Source organism: Lissotriton helveticus, chromosome 7, assembly GCF_964261635.1.
Source record: "Lissotriton helveticus chromosome 7, aLisHel1.1, whole genome shotgun sequence".
In the NCBI taxonomy this organism is placed as follows: domain Eukaryota; kingdom Metazoa; phylum Chordata; class Amphibia; order Caudata; family Salamandridae; genus Lissotriton; species Lissotriton helveticus.
In genome coordinates, this window is record NC_136068.1 from 1,313,204,575 (window position 1) to 1,313,227,653 (window position 23,079).

The window sequence follows — 23,079 nt, forward strand, 5'->3', positions numbered from 1 at the left end:
CTACTTTAACACCACCATCCGTAATTCAATTTTAATCCTGACCTTGGAACCTATCAATAAAGTCTAATTGTGTATCCAGGAGCCAGTTTCAACTTCACTATTTTTGACTGCCCTTTTGTTCTGTTACAGTACCCAGTTTTGGTTTGTCTTTTCCCATTGTGAACATTGTTGTCACTTTGTTTTGTGTTGCACTTTGTCCTTGTATTTTATGTTTCCCCTCCCTATGCTCCGCCCTGAGCGTGGCTACGCCAGGGCGTCTCAGCAGACCCGATGATGAAGCATGTCACACACATTGTGTGTGAGTGAGGGCAGTTTTTCATAATACACAACTGTGTCACTGCTTGTACGCTTTGTTATATGTGTAAAATACCCCTCTTCATGTATATTACATTTACTTTAGGGGGTTCGGGGTGATAGAGTTGTGTGTAGACCCTCTCCCCTCCCATGTGTGAGAAAATAGACTTTTTGCTCCCATCCTTTTATTGAGAGTACTGGTTTGTCAGCAATACTCACTACTCAATTTACCACATAGTCTAAGCTAGAGACAGACCTGGAGCACCGCACTTCGAGTCGGCGGGCATCCACCGCCTACATTAGTCTCTCTGGTTGGCTGTTGCAGACTACAGCTGTGCAGTGCACACACCAGTCATTGCTCACAAGGCCCATGTTGAAGCCTTCATTTGTGCAGGTACTGATATCTTGTTTCCTGCTACTTCTCCTCCCCCTGCCCTGTGACATGCATGCTGCCCTCTACCGTGGATATCTCCAGCCTCCCTGACTGACCCTTAAAAGCTATCCGCAAACCTTACTGCTGGTCTGATTCACATTGTTTGCTGAATAGCTAAGACCTAACTTAGGGCTCCCATCACTCTCTACAGGTGGCAGTGCTTTTATAGTGGTAAACCCAGCTAATGCTTATGCTAGTGCTCAAGACCCACTCTATGATCCTTTTATGGCCTGCTACCAGCGCCTGCGTGGCACAGCCGCTCATGAGCTGTATTCTCAAATCTAAGAGCAGGGAAAGAATGGATCATGGCAGATTGGTTTTGGTTGTAGACAAGGCAAGAAAGACAGCGTCGAGTTGTTCTGGGCCTAACCTCGGAAGGGTGATGGCAGGCCAGGGTCTCTTTTGGGTGTCTGCAGAGAATGTCACGCATTTCTCCCACCTCCAGAATTAAACACAAGGCTTTCACCAAGCGAGGGAAGGACTGGCTGGCACTCATCCCCTAATTTCTGGCTGATGGAAGGACTGCATTCCCACTATCAGGTTGGACAAAGGTGAGGATATTTAAACTAGTGCTGCCATTTGGAGCCCTCTGTTCTGGTACTGCATGGGGACACAGATGTCACCCTCCCACCCAAGCAACATGGATAGAGAAGATTCAATGAGCCAGGCACTTAAGTTGTAACACAGCATGCAACTTACACGCCGATTCACTGCAACAACCCAACTGCATGACTCTAGGAACCCTCGCCAACAATGCGTCTCGACAACCGCCCATGGGAAATACCCTGAAATGACCTGAGGAGGGGTCGAATATTTATAGTGAACTTATAACTGCAAGGGCATGTATAGATAGGAAGTGATATGCCACATGGTTGCCCTCAGTGAATTAACTGGGTGAGTAAAGCATTGCCACTGGAAGTGGAAGTTCACCCAATCTGTCTGACTAAGGCATGGCTACAGGAAGTGGGCAGTTAACCTGGATGCCTTATTTACTGAACGTGACTGAAGTATGACTTCTGTATGATTGTGACTGTTGAAGCACTGTTAGTAGACGTGAAGTGTCACCCAGTGTGCTGACTGACTTTGGCATTGCTGCTGAAAGTGGATGACCACCCTGGCATGCCAACTGAAGGTTAGAGAATGTGCTAAGATTATGACACGTGGCATGCTTTTATTGTTCATGAATGAGTTGAACATGGCTAGCTGACGTGTACCTAAATTGCACTGCCACCTGGAATGCCTGACCTGATTTATTGTTGGATGCTACATGTATATATGGTTAGTCAGTGAAGATGGAAGTGCCTGGCAATGAATGATCATTGGGGGGGGCGGGTGGGTGGAACCCACAATGGATCTCTTGTAAGTTAAAGCAGCCGATAAACTGCAGCCTTTCCTCTGTCTAACTTGGAGATGTGTGGACTCTTTCATTGAGACTGGGTGGACCTTTACTAAGTGTTTCTGCTGAGCTGCTCCAACATTTATTCAGCAAGGAGGTCGGTATACGGTCCTTCGGGGACTGGCCCTGGTAAATATTGTCCCCATTCAGCAATCACCTCACATAAAACACCGGTTGCTTTGATTCGGTTCTAAAACCTGACTTCCATAGCTTCTTTGAAATGAACATGCTCATCATGATCTGTAATTTTAAATGTCTGCATGCCTCCCCACAGAAACAAAATTCTTGCCACTTGGGCCCAGCCAACTAATATTTAGATTTCTGGTAATTAATCAAAGTCAGGACTCTCCCGGAAAAATACAAGTGAATTTCTCATCCTTCACAGACCTACCGAAGGAATCCTTGATCGTAGGTCAGTGCAACCAGAGCTGAGTAAATACTTCATAAAGTTACTTATTAAATTATGTGCTGGGCATGTTTTGTACTTGCTATTCAAGGTGAACAATTATAGACGTCTTTGGCCCCTCTGTAAAATCTAACCATGAGTAAAACCAGGGCACTGCTGTGGTAAAACAAAATACTGGAACTCGTGTCGACGTCCTTCTGTGCGCACTCGCTTTACTGATGTGCTGTCCAAGATGCAAAAGATCTTTCTAAAATTGACACTACCAGAGCCTTTCATTTATTTGTAGATGATGTTGCCATTGGAGTCAGATTCCACAATTCCTACTCCATACTCCTTCGATGTACTTTGTTTAGAAAGAAGTGGGAGAAAGGTGCTTGCGCAGATGGAGAAGCCCTTCTGGGTACATTGACAATGGGTGCTGTAGTCCTAAATATTCTTCATCAGAATCCATTCATACCCTGATCACAGACCTATAATACAAAGTGATACAAGGGATTAAACAAATGCTGAAACATTACCCAACACAACAGAAGGTTTACTTTAGTTTCTCCTATGCCCGATGTCAGACCCCACAGAGACTGTTTTCAAGCAGAGAGAGAGGTTCACCTTTTTTCTGAGAGGTGCTGACCTTTTTAGTCCTTAGTCCCAGTTAGTCTAATCAAGCACCTGTTAAAAAATTAGGCACAAAGCATTAGGGAGCCCTCCAATCTAACATACGCTTAATGCAAAAATAGCTAGCAGCACAGCCAATAAAAAGCTATTTCTTTTTCTGCTGGCCCGAGCTTTTACTAGAAAAAGGTGAGCTGGAGCCTAATGCTAACTTAAATTAAATTAGTATCCGGTGGACCAAGCCAGGAAGGTAGTAGATCCCGTTAAACCTCAACATTGTTCACTGCTGCAATAATCCACAGTCTGAGTGGATGATATGTTTACTCACAGAGCCGTACTGGTCCAAAAGGTCTAGAGGAGCTCTGAGTTTGAATGTGTTAGTAGGAAAGCAGTTGTGCACATTATGATGTATGGCCTAGAACACATAGATAGTTGATATGGACCAAACCGAGAGAGCTGTAGCATTGTAGACCCACATTTCTCTTCTGGTCTGTGTTTCGTATACACACTGTTAAGGATTTGGCAGTCTTTGCAAACTATTATCAGTGTTAGAACTGTAAATGTCTCCATGCACAACTATTGTAGAACAAGAACTGTTGGCAGAGCACACTTTTTGGAATGTGTGACATTCATCAAGGATGTCTAGCTGCTGCTTTGTGGCTATGAGAGAGTGCTCTTTTGGAGAATGGTGTATGGGTGGGTGTGGTTCTACATTCTGAATTTTCCTAATCACTGTCTGCATTGGCCACCTATCCTTTTCTGGTCATCCCGTGTCCACTGTTACTCTCCTGGCTCATCATATGTCAGAGCAGCAGCAAGGCGTGTTAAATCATGAAGTGTTGGCACAGTACTTTTGGGGATCTGTGACTTCGTCTGCTAACGTATGAGCACCGCTCCCTTTTCTGTGAGGAACACTCCACTTTGTGACTGTGGGATAGCATGTTTTGGGGCGTCAGGTGCCCCAGTGGCTGTGCTTCTACATCGTTCATATTCCCGGCCACCACCTTAATAGGCCCTGCCATCTTCTAACCACCCCAGCTCAACAATTATTTAAATGCTGCATTAGGAAGTTTTTCTGTGATTCACACTCAAACTCTTTACCAATAATTTATTTACAAATGTCTACATTGCACACATATATAATGTTATAGAAACAAAACCCATTATCTTGTTCAACACATCGGTTTCCTGGCTTGAATCACTAAGTCTGACTCCGAGAGATTGTCATTGCTTGGTCTTATTTCCCAAGTTCTGTTTTTTTCTTTCTGCAGGCCTGTGCTGAGCAATATGGCCAAAGCTCTGGATGCCTTCAGTAAGTACACACTGATTTATCTTTTTTTTCTGTTGCCTCAAGCTACCTTAATTTCTTTCTCTTTGCCAGGCTGTGATTCCTCTCAAAGGGATTGGTTCTCTCCTCTTTTCTATTCCCTACCCACTCACTTTTTTGCTGTTTCCCCACTCCTGCCGATGCCTTGTCTTCACTGCCATCCTCTTCCTGCCCACCGCACAACCAGGTTTGATTCCCTAAAATGCACTATTACTCCACTAACATTTAAGTACAAGTGTTTTGGGGAGGATGGTTTTATTTACCTTGCTCTTTCCTCATTCCTCTCCCCTGACTTCTCTGTTTCCTCTCTACTGATCCTTCCTTATCTGTCCTTCTGCGGCTCCAGCCAACACTTTTATTTGGCTTCAGGGCTATATTAAGTCATGTAAAAGTAACATCAACATAGCTTTCTCAGAAATATATGGCACTATAACTCACCTCAGCATTCTGTTTATTCCCATTGCAGAGAGGTCTGTGAAACTGTTCATCACAAAAGAGATGCTACTTCTGAGTGTATCCATTGCCTACACAGGTAAGTGCTCTGCTGAAACAGTTGGGTGAAAACTTTAAAAGGCCTTGCTACCACGAGAATATAATTAAAACGTGTTTTTGGTAAAGGTGTGTAGTGGGGACTCGTGATCGAATAGCAGAGCCTTCTTCGGGGCAGAATTTCAATAGCAGTCCTGGCTCTGCAAAAGTGGTTGCAAGTCTTGGCTAAGATGCATTTGCAGACCTTTTGTGTTCCGGGTGCTCTGCTTAGTTGCTAGCTTTTGATCCAGAATGAAACTAATATGTTCCTCAATTTCTTTAAGAGGCATGAAACTCACAAAGATTCCCAAATTGAAAAAGGAAATCTCTTTAGTTAATGCGCCTTGCACAGCAGTTGCCTCTCATCCTGCAAGTTAACCAGTGACACCTCTGTTATATTCCTTAGGCCTGGAGCTGACCTTCTACTCTGGTGTGTATGGCACCTGCATTGGTGCCACAAACAGATTTGGGGTTGATGAAAAGAGCCTCATCGGCCTCTCCGGCATCTTCATTGGCATTGGAGAAATATTAGGTTTGTTCTCATGTTTGCTAAATTTATATTGTTCTGATCATTTCACTTCTTTGAAGCCCTCATTTTCAATCTAAACCTGTAGAATGCATGACTGAGCTAGACTGCTGGATATGCATGTATTAAAATATGGGCAACTGTCTTTTCTTGAGTTCGTATGTTGATAAGGGGTTTTGTTCCTTGTATGCATATATTCCCCACCCATTATAGCTTACATTTCTGAGATTCTATCTTTCCTGTCTACTATACTTTATGAAAAACCTACACATGATCTGATTGTGTTTCCTTTATGTAAAGGTTGCTGTGAGAAGTTGTGACATAACTGCTGCAATATTTTGGTGAACTGCTTTTCTCATCACCAGGTGGCGGCATCTTTGGGCTCCTGATGGGAAAGAGTACACGTTTTGGCCGCAACCCGGTTGTGCTGCTGGGCCTGATTGTGCACTTCCTGGCCTTCTATCTTATATTCTTTAATGTCCCCAATGATGCACCGATATCGTCAAGCGCTGGTACTGAGAGCAGAGCTTACATGGAACCCAGGTACGGAGTTCGTTGTGGTCTGTGTTCTTGTGTTATGAGGCGTGGTCTGTTTCTTCTTCCTGAAGAAGACTTCATTTTTCATTGCATCATGTAGCTTCTAGGAATATACTTGTCTTAGAAATATTCCTGTGTGGCAATTTCTTTCCACCTCCCCCACATACAGGAGGTGCATACTTAGACCTGCTTTGGGTTCTAGTGAGTATTTCAGCCCCCACAATTGAGCACATGTTGAAGAGAGTACTTTCAGTCCAGAGAAATACCTGTAGGTCCTACTATTGTGTATATTTTAAACGCCGGGCAATGGAGATGCGTGTTGCTCCCTACACTGTATTACAGACCGGGCCCTCAACATAAAGCAGTAAATCTTGCTCTGACATACATATGTTGATACGAATCAGTGTCCCAAGGTCCTTCAGATGTACTTATGTGACAGCCAGGGGTCTAAGTGGAGAGCAGTATTTCAGCATGCTGACACATTTTATATAAAATACAAAAAACAACAAACGTGAGTTGGAAAATTGTCCACTAATTCCAGACTTCTTTTTTTACTTCATTTCAACTTAGATAGTGTTTGACTGAACGCCATGGCCTGTCATAAAATAAAAACTAAGACTAACAGGTTAAAAGATGTAAATTGTGTATCCTTGTAAAGGGTACCATGGGTACCAAGGGCACTGTGGGCAGTAAAGGCCTCTAAGGGCTGCAGCACTTATTGTGCCACCCTTAGAGGCCCTGTACCTTTACACACACACACTGTCTTTGCAGGCTGTGTGTCTTGGTGCAGAACAAAATGAAGAGTCGACATGGCACACATCCCTGTGTGCCATGCGTACAACCCACTACCCTGACATAGATCAGTCACCCCTCTAGCTGGGTGCACTATCTCAGTGAGGAGGGTACAGGCACATGTGCTCTGTACCCTTACAGTGCCTAAGTCCATTCTTAGACATTGTAAGTGCAGTGCTGCTATTAAGAGGATATGGTGCATATACAGTACCATAATGGCTGCACTGAAAACTGAGAAGTTTGGTATCAAACTTTTAAGTACATTAAACCCACATTGATGCTGGTGTGGGATTTAATGAAAAATGCTCTCAGAGGGCATCGACCAGCTTCTGGTGGGCTCCTTGACTGGTACAAACCAGCCTGCCACCACAAGACCTGTTTCTGGACCCCTGGGGTGGGAGTCTTTGTTCCCTGAGCCCAGAAACAAAGCCTTTCCTGGGCGGAAGTGTTCACACCTCCCCCAGGCCAGGAACAGCCATCTGTGGCAGCGGAGCTTCAAAGGCTTTGCAGCCTTCGTAATGCGACCCCAGCCTCTCCTGCTATCGAGACCAGGCCTCCTTCCTGTCTCCCCTCCTTTTCGTCAGGAAGACAGACAGGAACATTTAGCCAGCCCAGAAGGTGTGCCCACCTCTGCCAACCCCACCCCTCTGGTGGGGGGAGGCGAGGTGAAGCCCAGTCTTCAGTGCCCGCCATCTTGCAGATGGCAGGCACTCTCCAATCAAGATTAGGGATTGTGCTCACTCCCCCAAGTGGGATGAGCACATCTAGTGTGTAGCCCATTGGCTACTGACCCCGAGACCCCTAAAATGCCCCCTAAATACAATATTTAGGTGGCAGCCCTGAAATAAGAAAGCAGACAACAAACCAGAAGAAGAAAAGAAGGACCGAACCACTGTGCCGAAGCTAAAAAGAGGAGGAAGCCTACTGACTTAGCCCCAGCCATACCGGTCTGTTCCCACCTCGAACCTGCAGAAGCGAAACTCCAGTGTGTCCTGCCGCCAGCAACCTCAAGAACCCAGAGGACCTGCCCTGCCTTACAAACCAAAGACTTTTTCTCCTGTAAACACCGGATTTGTTCACCAAACAGACTCCAGCTCCGGCAGGATCTGCAAGTCTGCACCACTCTGCACCCGATGCCCTCGGCCCGAGTTAGAGTGGCCCAACACCACAAGGAGGTCACCCCGGCAACCCTGACCGGAGATCCTGTGACCCCTGACCTGCCTCAAGCCGCCAGCCGAAGCCTGCAGCCTAAATCCGGAAGGTCCCCCCTACCGTGACCAGGAGCTGGTAAGGAGATCTGACCCTAAAAGGCACCCCTGCACCCGACGCCCCACGGCCTTGGCTGGCCCAACCGTCGGTGCCTAGCCAACCCCCAGCATCCCAGCTTACCTCGCCAAGTGGTGGTCGCACCCAGAAGACCTTTGAGAAACCCCATTGAAAGCTACAGGGCAGCTGAAGCCAAAACTGCACTCTGTACTCGGCTGCCCCAGTGCCGCTGAGGGTGCACCTTTTGTACTGGCTTGAACCCCCATTTGCCCTGAGCTTAAGTCCAGAAGCTTTGCTCCCACAACCCTGTGGCCTGCTAGTCAGCAGCCACCAACCGAAGGCCACCTATCCCCCTTTGGATAACATTGGGCCCGGCACTCTGCACCAGGCTGCACTAGTGCCGCTGAGAGTCTAACCTTTGGAGATGCCCGAGTCTAACCCAGAAACTCAACTCCCACACCCGAATACTTACCTTTGAACCGATAACCCTATGTTCGAGTCATATGGGCTGCAGATCACTAGTGCATAGATCGCCATCTGGTGGTGGGTCTGGATGATTACACTTTGTTGTCTTGGAAGAGTCTTTGTTTGGTAGATGACTCCTCCTGTAGAGCGTAGTGCGCATGGGTATCGACTCCATCTTCAGATTGTTTTTTTCCGCCATCGGGCTCGGATGTGTTTATCGTTCGGTCCTGTTACCGATCTCCTTTCGACTTCCAGTCCTACATCATACCATCGGTATCATCTTCGATCGTGATTCCGGTTACCCGCGTCGAAGAAAGGCTTGTGCTTCTCGATTACAGAGTTCGTTGGGGCCGTCGGGCCCAACTGCGCCATTGGGCCTTTGGCTCATGGAAAGAACACCCTTCAAGAAGTGCCCTCAGTGTGGGCACAAATTTCCCCACACTGATCTACATGAGGTGTGCTTGTCCCCAGAGCACGAGAGTTGAGATTGCCAGGCCTACGCTTCGTTCCGGTCCAAGAAAACCATCAGAGACCGTCGAGCTCGAAGAGTCATGGTGCAGTACTCTTCATCGACACCAGATCTCATCATAGACAACGCTCCAATTGATCTAGAGTCCAAAGAACAACAACAGGACAACATTGTTTCAGAAGCAGAGGTTTCAGCTTCCGGAGCCGAAGGACAATCGGAAGACTATCTTCTTCCAGCTGGTCAACAGGTCGTGAGTACAAGCGTCGACCCTATTCACACCCCCATACCGGGACAGGTTTTGGTTCCACCTCCAGGTCCAGGTGCACACTGACCAAAAACTTCAGACGCCAAGCCTTCTGGCTCAGCAACAAAGAATCCTAAAAAGCCTCTAGGCGACTCGGGCTCGAGTCAGTCTGTCGGTCCCGACAAGCAAAAGGTCCTCATTCCGAAACTAACCCCGGTACCGAAACAACCCTCGGTACCGAAACCGGTCGAGCCGAAAACAGTTCCCAAGCCTATCGAACTGAAGACAACTCCGGTACCTAATCAAGTCGACCCAAAGTCCACTTCACCACCGAAACACACTGCAGCACCAAAAACTGTCGACCCGAAACATTCTTCGGAACAGATAATTCTGGATCCGAAAACATCCGATCCGAACAAAAGGCACGACACCGCGAAAGATTCTGACCACAAGTCTTCGGAACCAAAACCAAGACCTACTCCAAAGACTGTAGTAGATACTGCAAAACCTTCAAAAGCAATTTGGCTCCAAGCAAGACCAGTTGGTGCCGGAAAAGGATAGTTCCACAGAAGAGCTTTTCCGCCCAGATCCAAAACAAGACTCTTCGTATTCATCCAAAAACTAGACATATAATTACAGTGCCTGAAAAGAGGAAGCTGGACCCTCCCAAAACACCTCCAGTTCCTCTCAAAAAACATGCTCAAACTTCCCCCATAAGAATTCCTTCACCACTGCCAGAGCTACCACTGGGCATTTCCCCTGCACACTCCCCAACCAACCACGCACAGCCCTGCACCAGAGGAGGATGAGGATAATTATTCAGAAGGGGTAGAAAATGAGCAACTTATAGATGACACAGATGACCCAGACAATATTCCTGGCCATCAGATGATCCCTGGGAAGATTATAACGCACCAGTTGCCCCAGATCTGCCACAAGATGACGCATACCCTTCTAGGCCATCTCCTCCAGATGATACTATAGGGTTTACGTAACTCATTCATAGGACAGCCACCTTTCATGGGGTAGATCCCACTGATCCAGTAGAGGAAGACTTCCTTATAGATACATTACTATCATCACATAAAACCACAACCACATTACCAATACTTAAAGGAGTGGTAAAATACGCACCGGAGGTATTCAAGGACCCCGTCAGAGCCAGGGTAATTAATCCCAGACTAGAAAAGAAGTTTAAAGCAGCTCCAACTGACCCAGCATACATCAAAGGCCAGTTGCCATTAGACTCATTAGTAGTCTCAAACGCTAGGAAAAGAGCTAACTCGCACACAACAGGGGATGCTCCACCCCATGATAAGGAGTCCAAGCTTTTAGATGCTTCAGGAAACGCACCATCGCACAAGCAGCCAATGTCTGGAGAATTGCTAACACTCAAGCCCTGTTAGCAAGATATTATCGAGCTCATTATGATGAGCTAGAAACACTTATGCAACATTTGCCAGAAAAATATAAAACCAGGGCTTCTGACTTCAATTCGTTGTGCTTTAGATGCTGCTGACACAGCCTCTAGAGCAATAAATACAGGCGTACTGTTCGTGGACATGCCTGGTTGCGCATCTCTGGGTTCAAACAGCCCAGTATCCTTAATCAACCTTTTGACCAGCAACATCTTTTTGGTCTTACAGTTGATAATGCACTAGAGAAAATGAAATAAGATACAGACACAGCTAAATCCATGGGGGCCTTACAAACTCAGACTCCCCGAGCGTCCTTTCGTCGCTCCTCTTACAGGGGCGCCTCCAAAGTTTTTCAAACAGACAGCGCCACCTCTTCTTACAAGGCGCCCACCTAATCCTCGCCCAATAGAGGTTATTACAGAGGAGGATATAGAGGTAACAACACTAAAGGTAGAGGCAGAGGAAACAACAACTGCAATGCCTCCACTCCTAAACAGTGACTTCCCTTCCCTCAGACCATTCCACTCCTGTCGGGGGGAGATTACAACAGTTCCTACCTGTCTGGAACTCCATCACCACAGACAGGTGGGTGAGACAAATAGTTCAGTCAGGTTATTGTTTGGAGCTCACTTCCACTCCTCCAACAATACCACCCAGACAGCGTCCCATGTCACAGGAGCATCTCACCTCCCAAAACAAGAGGTTGCATTGCTACTGCAAAAGAATGGAATAGAACCAGTCCCAGTACACAATCAAAGCACAGGAGCTTACTCCCTATACTTTCTTATCTTCAAAAAGGACGGCTCCCTCAGACTAGACCTGAGACCCCTAAATCTTTACATACAGTCCAACCACTTCCATATGGTCACATTACAGCAGGTCCTGCCTCTGTTAAAACAAGGCGACTTCCTTTCCACCCTAGATCTCAAGGACGCCTACTTCCACATTCCCATCCACCAAGCTCACAGAAAGTACCTTCGGTTTGTACTAGACGGTCAGCATTACCAGTTCAAAGTACTCCCTTTCGGAGTAACTACAGCACCTCGAGTTTTCACAAAGTGTCTAGCAGTAGTAGCAGCACACTTGAGAAGGGACAACATTCATGTCTTCCCATAACTGGTCGAATGGCTAATAAAATCCAAGTCATACCACCAGTGCGTGCAGCACACGCATCAGACCATCTGCCTGCTACACAAGCTAGGCTTCACAATAAATCAAAAGAAGTCACATCTCCAACCCTCCCTGTCTCAACTGTATCTGGGTGCCACAATAGATACCTCCAAAGCAATTGAATCCCCCAATCCAGCAAGGATGCAAAGTATGCACGCTCTTATACAACAATTCCAGCCACAACACTGACTGCCAGCTCGAGTGTTCATGCAATTAATTGGAATGATGGCATCTTGCATCTTCATAGTGCCACACGCAAGACTCCAAATGTGCCCCCTGCAAGAGTGCTTAGCAAGCCAATGAAACCAGGCTCAACAATAAATAAAAGATCTGGTGGTGGTGGACGACCGGACGCATCGCTCTCTGCAGTGGTGGAACACCAAAAACCTTTCCAAGGGCCTGTCGTTCATAGAGCCAGTTCCACAGGCGGTGCTAACCACAGACGCATCTCTCACAGGCTGGGGAGCGCATTTGAAAGAGCACACAGTACAGGGCACATGGACACCGCAACAAAAGCTACTCAACATAAACCATCTGGAGTTGCTAGCCATTTTTCTATCTCTAAAATCATTTCAGCATTACCTATCAGGCGAGGCTGTATTAGTCCGTGCCGACAATGACAGCATGTATTACATCCAAAAACCGGGAGGAACACACTCCTTACAGCTCTCCCGGCTGGCGCAGGGCATATGGAAGTGGGCCATTCCTCGAAAAATCTTTCTGTTAGCAGAGCATCTACCAGGAGTTCACAATCAAGTTGCAGATCTGTTAAGTTGTTAAAGACAACAGATACACGAGTGGGAACTTCATCCTCAAGTTCTTCTACCTTTCTTTCATAAGTAGGGCCAACCAGCGATAGATCTGTTCTCCACACACCTCAACTCCAAGTGCCCAAGCTTTGCCACCAGGTATCCACACCCATTGTCCAAAGGCAATGCAATATGGATGAGTCAAACAAATTTGTGTACGCTTTTCCGCCTCTCCCACTCATTCCGTTAGTGGTACGCAAGCTACAGCAACATTCCCTCAGATCGATTCTCATAACACCAACGTGGGCAAGACAACCATGGTACACCACACTACTAGAGCTCTCAGTAGTACCACATCAAAAATGAAAACTCTCTCCACATCTACTGACACAGAACCATGGAGAAATCATGCATACGGACCCCATGCAGCTCAACCTAGCAATTTGGCTCCTGAGGTCTTAGAATTTGGATACCTCAATCTTCCGCCTGATTGCATGAATGTTATAAAAGAAGCTAGAAGTTCCACCACTAGAGCATGCTATGCAGCCAAGTGGAAAAGATTTGTTGTGTATTGCACAAATAACAACATTAACCCACTAGACTTTTCTATCCAAAACATCATATGTTACCTGCTCCATCTACAAAGATGTAGTTTTGCATACTCCTCCATAAGGTTACATCTTGCTGCTGTAGAAGCTTACCTTCAAAACAGACAACATCTGTCATTATTTAGAGTACCCGCCATCAAAGCATTTATGGAAGGACTCACAAGAATAATTCCTCCCAGGGTACCACCCTCCCTTGTATGGAATCTAAATATTGTTCTCACTAGACTTATGGGTCCTCCATTTGAACCCTTGCATAAGTGTGAATTACAGTTCCTTACATGGAAAGTTGCTTTTTTAATTGCTATTCCCTCACTCAGAAGAGCAAGTGAGATCCGGGCATTAACAATTCAAGAACCATTCTTTTACAACTCCATCACAACAAAGTGGTTCTTAAAACAAACCCGACATTCCTTTCTAAAGTCATTTCACCGTTCCACCTCAATTAATCTATTGAGTTGCTAGTATTCTTCACTCAACCACAGACGGTTGCTGAAAGAGCTCTCCATACATTAGATGTCAAAAGAGTGTTCCTCTACTATATTGATAGGACAAATCCATTTTGGAAAATAAAACAATTGTTTGTGTCCTTTTCTCCTCCACATAAAGGTAATCCCATTTCGAAAGCTGGGATTGTTAAATGCATTCAAATTTTTACCAAAAAGCAAAATGCACTCTATCCATTCTCGCTAGGGCTCATTCCACCTGTAAACTAGGGGCATCTATGACATTTCTAGGAAATATTCCCTTAGATTATATCTGCAAAGCAGTTACATGGTTTACACCGCACACATTTACAAAGCACTACTGTGTAGATCTGCAAGCAAAACAACAAGCTACTGTGGGCCAGGCTATACTCAAGACATTATTTCAAACTACTGCAACAGATACTGGTGGTCGCCGCTAAGGGAGAGAACTGCTATGCAATCAATGAACTAGTGTGTGATCTGCAGCCCATATGCCTAGAACGGACAATGATACTTACCAGTATGCATCTGTTCTTGGCATGTAGGGCTGCAGAGCCACACACGCCCACCCGGCTACCTATATCTGTTCCAGTAATATTTTAATTAGATACACTAGACATGGACATCTTTTTCTGTACGCATACAACTCCATCATTTCCCCAATGGTGAAAAACAATCTGAAGATGGAGTCCATACCCGTGCGCACTACGCTCTACAGGAGGAGTCATCTACCACACAAAGACTCTTCCAAGACAACAACAAAGTGTAATCATCCGGGCCCACCACCAGATGGCGATCTATGCACTAGTGTGTGGCTCTGCAGTCCTACATGCCAAGAACAGATGCATACTGGTAAGTTGCATTTTGCTTCCCTTGAAAGGATAACATTGAAACTCAACGCCGAGAAGACAGAAGTCTTCGTCCTTGGAACCACCCCTTCGGCATGGTTGGCCATGGTGGCCGACCGCCCTCCGAAGCCCACCTACCCCCACAGACCACGCCAAGAATCTCTGCATCATACTCTACTCATCACTCACCATGAATCGACAGGTCAACGCCGTCACCTCCAGCTGCATCAACACCCTCTACATCCTCCGCAAGACCTTCAAATTGATTCCCCCATGAGTCAAAAAGACGGTCATCCATGCACTTATCACTAGCAGATTGGACTATGGAAGCACAATTTACGCAGGCATCAACAAGTCCCCACTCCACAGAGTCCAGATAATACAGAACGCTGCCGCCAGACTCGTTCTAGACAACCACAAGCACAAACACAACAGCCAGCACCTATGAAGACTCCACTGGCTCCCCGCGGAGAAAAGAGTCACCTTCAAGGTCCTCACCCATGCCTACAAATTCCTACACAACAACGGGCCAAAATGCCTCAACGATAGAATCAACTTCCACATACCCAAGAGAAACCTCCGATCTACCAACCTCGCTCTGGCGAAACCCCACGCATCCACAGAGCCAGAGCAGGCGGAAGACCATTCTCCCACATCGCAGCCAAGACCTGGAATGAGCTACCCGCAGACATCAGGCGCGCCCCTTCCCTGAACAACTTCAGGAAGACCCTCAAGACCTGGTTCTTCGGCTAAGCGGATCTGCTGACCCCCTACCCCCAGCGCCTTGAGACCCTCATGGGTGAGTAGCGCGTTTATAATCCCCTGATCGATAGACTGTTTTTCTGTGAAAAGTTTCTAAGTGTGGAGTTGGAAAATCTATGAAACCCTTTAAAATTGTAACTAAATAACAAATGTCCCAGTGCAGTATCCAGGTATAGTGCACTGTGTAAGAAAAGTAATCTGTAAAATAATGTTCTTGACATTCTACTAGAAAGCCAATACAAAGTATATGTACAGTATTTCAAAAGCATTGGATTACTAGTAGCTCTCCTGTAATCAAATCAAAGTGCATTTACATTTACAACTCAAACTGTTTACAAATTGCATTACTATTGTAAAGTATTTATTGCTTACCTGTCCCAGGCTTGCTTGGTACTAGAAAATAAAATAACTAAAAGAATATTTATTTGTATACAAAACCAATTGATCTGAAGTTCAGTCTTTGAGTGTTTGATATCATTTGCTGATTGAATGTGTACAACAAATGCTTAACACTACCCTCTGATAACGCCTTACTGCTCGACCACACTACCACAAATAGAGAGTAAGGTGCTATCTACTTTTACCTCTACCTACCTTTGGGGTTCCACTGAACTCTGTGCACACTATACCGCACTTTGGTATAGTATATACAGAGCCAGATTCCTACACTGTATTCTTAAATTCGGTTCTTAATTCTAATTCTTAAATATACATTGATGAATTACAGTGCACATAGCACCAACTGAAGCAGCAAATCCTGCATATCGGTGTGAGAACGTTTGAACTCCAACACAAAAGATTCCTGGACTCATTAGAGGCAAATGTGCACCAGGTCACTGAATGGTGGTCTTATGCATTGAATCATGAGAATAAATGGCACCAGTTTAAAGTAATGTGATCTAAGGGAGATTTAACGCGTATCATATTTTCTATGCAAGGTCACAGCCCATCATGCTGGCTGTGGATGCCTCCTCTGCAAGACCTTGAGAGGAAACAACTATCAGCACAATTTGACAATCTTATAATGTTGACCAACAAAAATAAGGTAACCTGGGGGTTCAGCTTTCTCCGCCATGAACCAGGGCTTCTAGTTTGAGAACCAATCCAATCAAACATCTATCTTTCATGATTTGGAGCCCAAAGCAGGAAGTTTTAATGTGTCTAAAAGTTCATCCACCAAACTGTAGTCTGACTTCAGTTATCTCATGCTGTTCAAACACTACAACTTCTTGTTCGTCCAACAGTTCCCCTGGTGTCATAAGCGTGCTTGGAGATTTTTTCTTAAATTGCCCCATGCCTAACCACTGCATGAAAGTAAAAGGTCTTCTGATGGATATTCTAACCAAATATTCCTTACTTTAAGAATATTCCAGGTGCCGGACTAAATCCTGAGAATTTTCTCAGTAATACTCCCGTATGTCGGTAGGTGGTGCAATCGGGCTTTGCATTGACTCTTTTTTGCCCCGGAAAAGCTGCATATATACGCCATCTCTGTCTGCTCACATAAGTTCCTTTCTTTCTGCACATTTGGATGCAGAGCTGGAGCTCCTCTTCCAATTTTGCCAGTTTTACGATGGCTTCTGAAATTGACAGATGATGCCTCCCCTAAACGATATTATTCAAACAGTGCTATGACTGCCGGAAACAAATGTTGGTCATGGAACTCATGACTTGTGCCTACTGATTGTGTAGGCAGAGCTACTGACACTAGTATAATGCTTGGAAAGTACGCCTGGATGCGATCAAACAGAGTTTCAGGTGATGTCCAGGCTTACCTTATGAAACGCAACAAGACTATAAACGGAGTGCTGAAACTTTTCAACCACTCACCCCCAGTCAAGAGATCTGGGTTGAATGCATCATTCTTTTGCTCACTAGGCCACCTCAGTTTGGCACCAGCCATATGCAAATTAGTCTTCACCATGCACCTCACTGGAACAGTCCGGTCCGAACTGCCAGGCAAGGTGCACCCTGGGCCGGAAACAAGCATCCTGGCACCCCCGAAACCAGTCCCAGGATGCTTGTTTCCGGTCTAGGGAGTACCTGGCCTGGCAGTTCGGGCTGGACTGTTCCATGGGGAGCAGGGTCAAGACTGCTTTGCATATGGCTGGGTCCAAACTGTACTGGGGCGGAATGTTTGACATTGTTCAGCAGTCCGCCCATCAGTTGTTCTTTTTGAAGGCTTACCTTATGAACCTGCCCTTTTATGGCTCCAGATTGTTTGGAAAGAACAAGAGAGCTGATTCAGCTCTCAAAACGATTTAAGGACTGTCAAGCCACAGCACGCTCTTTGTGACTCTGGTCTTCAGTCAAATAGTTCCTCCAACAGTTCAGGAAGTTTAGTAGTTGTTTCAGGGGAGCTAGCCCACTCTCAGCCCCAGCCTTACCAAACTGTGCAGCAGCACCAGACGTAGTCCTTTCAGGGAGAGATCATGGTAGCAGCCAAGACCATTTGCACAGGCAGGAACAGCTGTCCACGACCTCCTTTTCTTCTCCTATGGATGCTGCAAAGCCGCTTTAACTTGTCATCACAGTCCCATGCTCAAGCGGTACGAGGCAGTATGACATTTCCTCCTGAGCTGGAGAACCATCGCGTTGGACAGATGGTTCTTACAAATCATTCAAAAGGATGAATAGTCACCTTTTATTTCCTCGCTCAGATTTCATTTGGCCCAGCATCAGGGCTGCCTCTCTGACTCCATCCAGAACTTGCGAGTGAGGACTCGGGATCATCTTTGGTGGTAGACAAATGCCAACCTGTACTGCGGCAGGCTACTTACCTCCACCCATCCAAACTTACAAGTGTGACAGCTGCATCACTGTTCTTTAAGAAGGGGCAAGAGTTACCTGGAAGAGGTGGATATCAGAGGACTCTGGTCTCCGGCATTGAGTCAGCTCCACATCAGCTTTTTGGACTGTCAGGCAATCATCTGACCCTGAAAACCTTCCTGACATTTATTAAAGGGAGGCTGGTGCAGGTCCTCACGAAAACACTAATACCATGTGCTACTGCAACAAGCATAGTGGAGTGGATTCCTGGTTCATGTGCCGGGAGGCCCTACGCTTCTGGAAGGGGCTAGACCAGCAGAACATCTTTCTGGTAGCCAGGCATTTGACAGGGTCTCTGAATGTCATTGCAGATTAGCTAAACAGATGTTGGCAGGCAGATCACAAGTGGCATCTACACAGCAGGTGACAAGGGGCATCTTCGATCAATAGGGAGTTTGCAACTGGTGACAATGTGCAGTGTCATTTCTATGGTGCACTGTAGGTTCCTCCAGGAAAGTCACGAGGAGATGCATTCTGACTGTATTGGGACTGGGAGCCCTGTATACATTCCTGCCACTGCCGTTCCTGCCTAAAGACTGGGACAGAAGACTGTGCTGCCCAAAGCCTCTGAGCATGGGCATTTGCCCTCCGATCTGGTCAAAACCACGATGCGTCTCTTGCATCGCTATCATACCCCATGCCGGGTTCCACAAGTATCCCCTAAAATAGTGCTTCATGAGGCAGTGGTCTCAAGCAGAGGGTCACTGGGAAGATCTAGTGTTGGTAAAGGCCAAGCACTTGCAGCTTTCTGCATTGGTGGAAGCAGCAGACCTTTTTCACACCTGATTCTGCAGTTTGCTATTACCATGCATGCCTCTCTTACAGTCCTCAATGCCTAGATGTTGCAGGGTGTGTGGGGCTACAGAACAAGGGTCCCCACATCAATTACCTAGAAATGCAGGCCATACGCCTAGCCCTCAAAACTTTCTTCAAGGTCAAACTAGATATATTGTCCTCCTCAAGGCGAACAATACAACAGGCAAGTACTTCTTACAGAAACGGGATGAGACGCAATTTCCCCCAGCTCTCAGTTCTGGTGCAGGGAATTTGGCATTGGGCCATCCACTGCATCATACACCTCCTAGAGGAACATATCCTGAGGGTCGACTGGGACAGTCCAGACTTACTCAGCAGGACGTAGCAAAAAGTCCACAAGTGGGAGTTCCACCCGCCAACCCTACACAGGTACTTCCTTTGTTTGGACACTAGAAAAACTGAACTGATCGCCACCCTGAAAACAGAGAATGCCCAAACTTCACCTCCAGGTGCCCCGACCCACTATCCAAGGGCAATACAGTAAGAATATACTGGTGAGGGATGTTTGGTTATGCTTTTCCATCTCACCGCTCCTTCCACACGTGGAAGATGTAGCAAACCTCTCAAACCATGATCCTGTGAGCCCCCACGTAGGACAGACAACCCTGGTACTCGGTGCTCCTCGAGGTGTCTGTCAGGCCGCACTAGAAGCTGCCAACAGACTACCTTCTCACCAGAAACAAACATCAGATCAGACACCTAGGCCCCAGCCAACTCAGTCTAGTCATCGGGTGTATGAGGTCCTAAAATTCAACTACCTGCATCTTTTGTAGTAGTGCTGGGACATATTGCTTGAGTTCAGTAGGCCCAGTACATAATCTTGCTATGCAGCAAAATGGAAGAGATTAGTCCATTATTGCATCCCCAAACATCTCAATGCACTTAATCTCGCAGTCCAGGGTGTTTGTTATCTTCTCCGTCTACAGAAATAAGGCATTGCATACACTTCCATATGACTCCATGTGGCAGCAATAGCCACTTTCATTCAAAATAGGGAACACTCCTCACTTTTTCGCATCCCTGTGATTTAAAGCATCCATGGAGAGAAAGGATCATCTCTCCCAGGCCTAGACCCTGCTGTGGTGTGGAATCTTAATGTGGTCCTTATCAGGCTCATGGGTCCCCCTCCTCACCACCTTCCCCTTTGAGCCCCTATATTCTTGCCCGCTTTACTGAAATGAAGTTTTTTTTGTAGCCACGCTATGTCTCAGATGCATCAGTGAGTTGCAGGCCCTCACGCTGTAGGAACTCTTCTTTCAGGTACACAGGGACAGGGTCGTACTTGGAACCAACCCCAAATTTCTTCTTAATGTTGTATCCCCTGTTAGTTTCAACCAAACCATAGAGTTCCCAGTCTTCCCTGAACCATACTCAGTAGCAGAGAGATCCTCCACACCCTACATGTCAAACGGGTACTTATGTACCACATTGGCAGGACCAAGCCCTTTTGTAAAGCCAGCCAGTTGTTCGTAGTGTTTGTGAAACCCCATAAGAGCCAACCTATTTCTAAGGCTATTATTGCAGGAGGGATAGTCAAATGCATCCAAACTTGCTGTCACAAAACCAAAAGAGCACTTCCTGTTGCTCTTGGGGCACACTCCACACCAGTGGCCAGGAGTTCACTCCATTTTTTTCTTCTAAATTTGCCTTGAAAGATACCCGTAGATTAAAAATTACCTTAATTGTGCCAATGTCAGCTTTTTGTTATGGTTATCCCATTGGCAATAATCACATACACTCTTCTAGTACCAGAATTTTGTCATTGGTATTGCCCAAATACCATGGATGGCACATTTCAGAGGCATCGTTTTGTCACGGTTTGCTTCCCCCAATCCACCCAAATTTGCCATGGCTACTATTACTAAGGTAAAGAATTGACTCTGGCATTACAGCACCAGCATTTTGCCATAGGTGTCCCTTTATGTCAAGTATTTTCTCCTGTTGTGCTACAGTAATATTTCTTTATAGAGCACACGATTACCAAAAAGGCGACTTGGCGCTTGCGTCATATGAAAACCTGACAGTACGGAATATAAAAAACCTAAAGAGTTGCTAAACTAAGGTGCTGAAAACAAAAGTCTTAAGTTCCTTCATGAGCTTTAATAGATTAGGCTGATCTCTGAGATGACTGGGCAGTGAATTCTACCTATTGGAGTAGGAGAAACTTCTTCCTCTCCAATGGACTCTTTTTATTCTGGGTACACATACCTGCCTAGCATTGCTAGACCGTATTTAAGGGGCGCTGCCAGTATTTCAGGGTCTGCATTTTGCCATGGGTACCTACCTTATTCAAAGAATTAACTCCGTAGTATCTTCGAACGCATTTTGCCACAGGTGCTCCATGCTGAGGATTTCCTTCAGTATGCATGCACTGGCATTTTTCCACAAGGGCCATGCCAAAAATTGCTTCTCGTATGTCACAGCATGCATTTTGCCATGGTTGCCATTTCTTATGGTGTGAATTTTCTCTAAATGATTAGAATTATTTTCTAGGTCATTGTGAGAAAATACATGTTTTTCACTCCACACTTTAATGTTTATGTTGCTTATGTATGTATCTTATACATTTGTTTTGATTTATGTATACTATACACCTTTTTTTCTACCTTGTCTCACCCGTTTGCACTAGAAATGTGTGCTTGACCTGTTTCTTTAAGATAAACATCCTTTTGCTTAAAATAAATCCGAGAATGACACAGTTTGTTTTATTTACTTTTTACATGTGTTTGGCTTACAATGTATAAACATTTATTGTTGTCCTAACTGAGCAAGGGATACTAAATTGTGAATCATTTAGCTTTTAGAAGTGTGTTGTCGCAGAACCACTGTTGGTTTCATGCAGTTGTCCCGAGGTTCTGTACTATACTGGGTATCCCCATTGATTAATACTGGGAATCGATTCAAGCTGTAAGTTAATAATTTTTTCCTGACCCGATAAAGGGAAATATTCTAAAAAGAAAGCAAACCTATCCATACTGAAGAACCAGACTTGAAAGTAGGGAGCATTTTTCTTTAGCATTGTGTTTTTTAATTGATTTTCCATGGAATCTAAACTTTTCCCGCAACATTGTTTAACTACTTTTTACTTTCATGTGCTTTCCAGCATATCAAGTGACCATCAAGGGAGGTACCTTATGCTATTGTTTGAGGTTGTTACTCAGGTGGTAAAATATAAAACGTTTTTACAGAAGTTTCAATCGCTGTTTAGTAAAAGAATATACAGTATTTTACAGTGTGCATGAAAACAAACCAAGATACGAATGGGGAGGAATTTTAGAGAGTAAATGCTGCTCCAAAATGTGCATTAAGGTGCAGCTCTGTACTTTTATGTAATGTTGCACTTTTAAATGGTGAAAGTTGCAAGAGTGCTATATGCCCACATGTACTTACAAGTTCAGCATCTTTAATATTTTGCCCTGCAGGTCTACCTCATGGTAGTTCACTGAGAGATCTAATCTGAAAGAGACACGTTGGTGATAGATTCCTTACCTTAGAATATCGCCAGGCGTCAGACTGGATCCGGAAAGCTTTTTGCCAGCAGTACCCCTGTGCGTCGATAGGCGTCGTCGTATGGTTCCGCGTGCGTCGTTGGCGTCGTATTCGCCGAGATGACGTCACAGGATCTACTCGGACGCGCCCACGCTCGCTGACCTCAGTTCTTTCTTTTTCCGTGCCAGCAAGCGCAGATCCAGAGAGAGCGGTACCCTGTCAACTTGTTGACTTAGGGCCAGATGTAGGTAATTCCGATTTACCGACTCTTAAATACGACTCATACCGAATCGGTATTTAAGAGTCGGTAAATTGGAAGGAGGCAGATGTAGGTAAAAATTACCGAATCTGTTAGAGTCGGTATTTACCGATTCTGTAAATACCGATTCTGTATTTCCCATTGATTCCTATGGGCCTTGAAGCCCATAGGAATCAATGGGAAATACAGATTCGGTATTTACAGAATCGGTAAATACCGAATCCTGCAAGGGTGCAGGGGGTGTCACTTTGACACCCTCTAGCACCCCAAGTACAGGCTAGTGTGACATGTGGCACACATACATGCCCTAAGGGCATGTCTATGTGTCACATTGCACAGGTGTGCATGCACAGATGTGCATGCACACCTGAATTC

At 45.6% G+C, this 23,079-nt stretch overlaps 1 protein-coding gene across 1 annotated transcript in view; it reads left to right on the top strand.

The window, feature by feature from the left end:
• MFSD11 (major facilitator superfamily domain containing 11) overlaps positions 1-23,079 on the top strand; it is a 182,141-nt gene that overhangs the window by 113,570 nt on the left and 45,492 nt on the right. The window contains exons 9-12 of the mRNA XM_078654620.1: positions 4,410-4,450; positions 4,932-4,997; positions 5,400-5,525; positions 5,885-6,062. Coding sequence (XP_078510746.1) covers positions 4,410-4,450; positions 4,932-4,997; positions 5,400-5,525; positions 5,885-6,062 — 411 coding nt within the window. The remainder of the gene's footprint in view (positions 1-4,409; positions 4,451-4,931; positions 4,998-5,399; positions 5,526-5,884; positions 6,063-23,079) is intronic.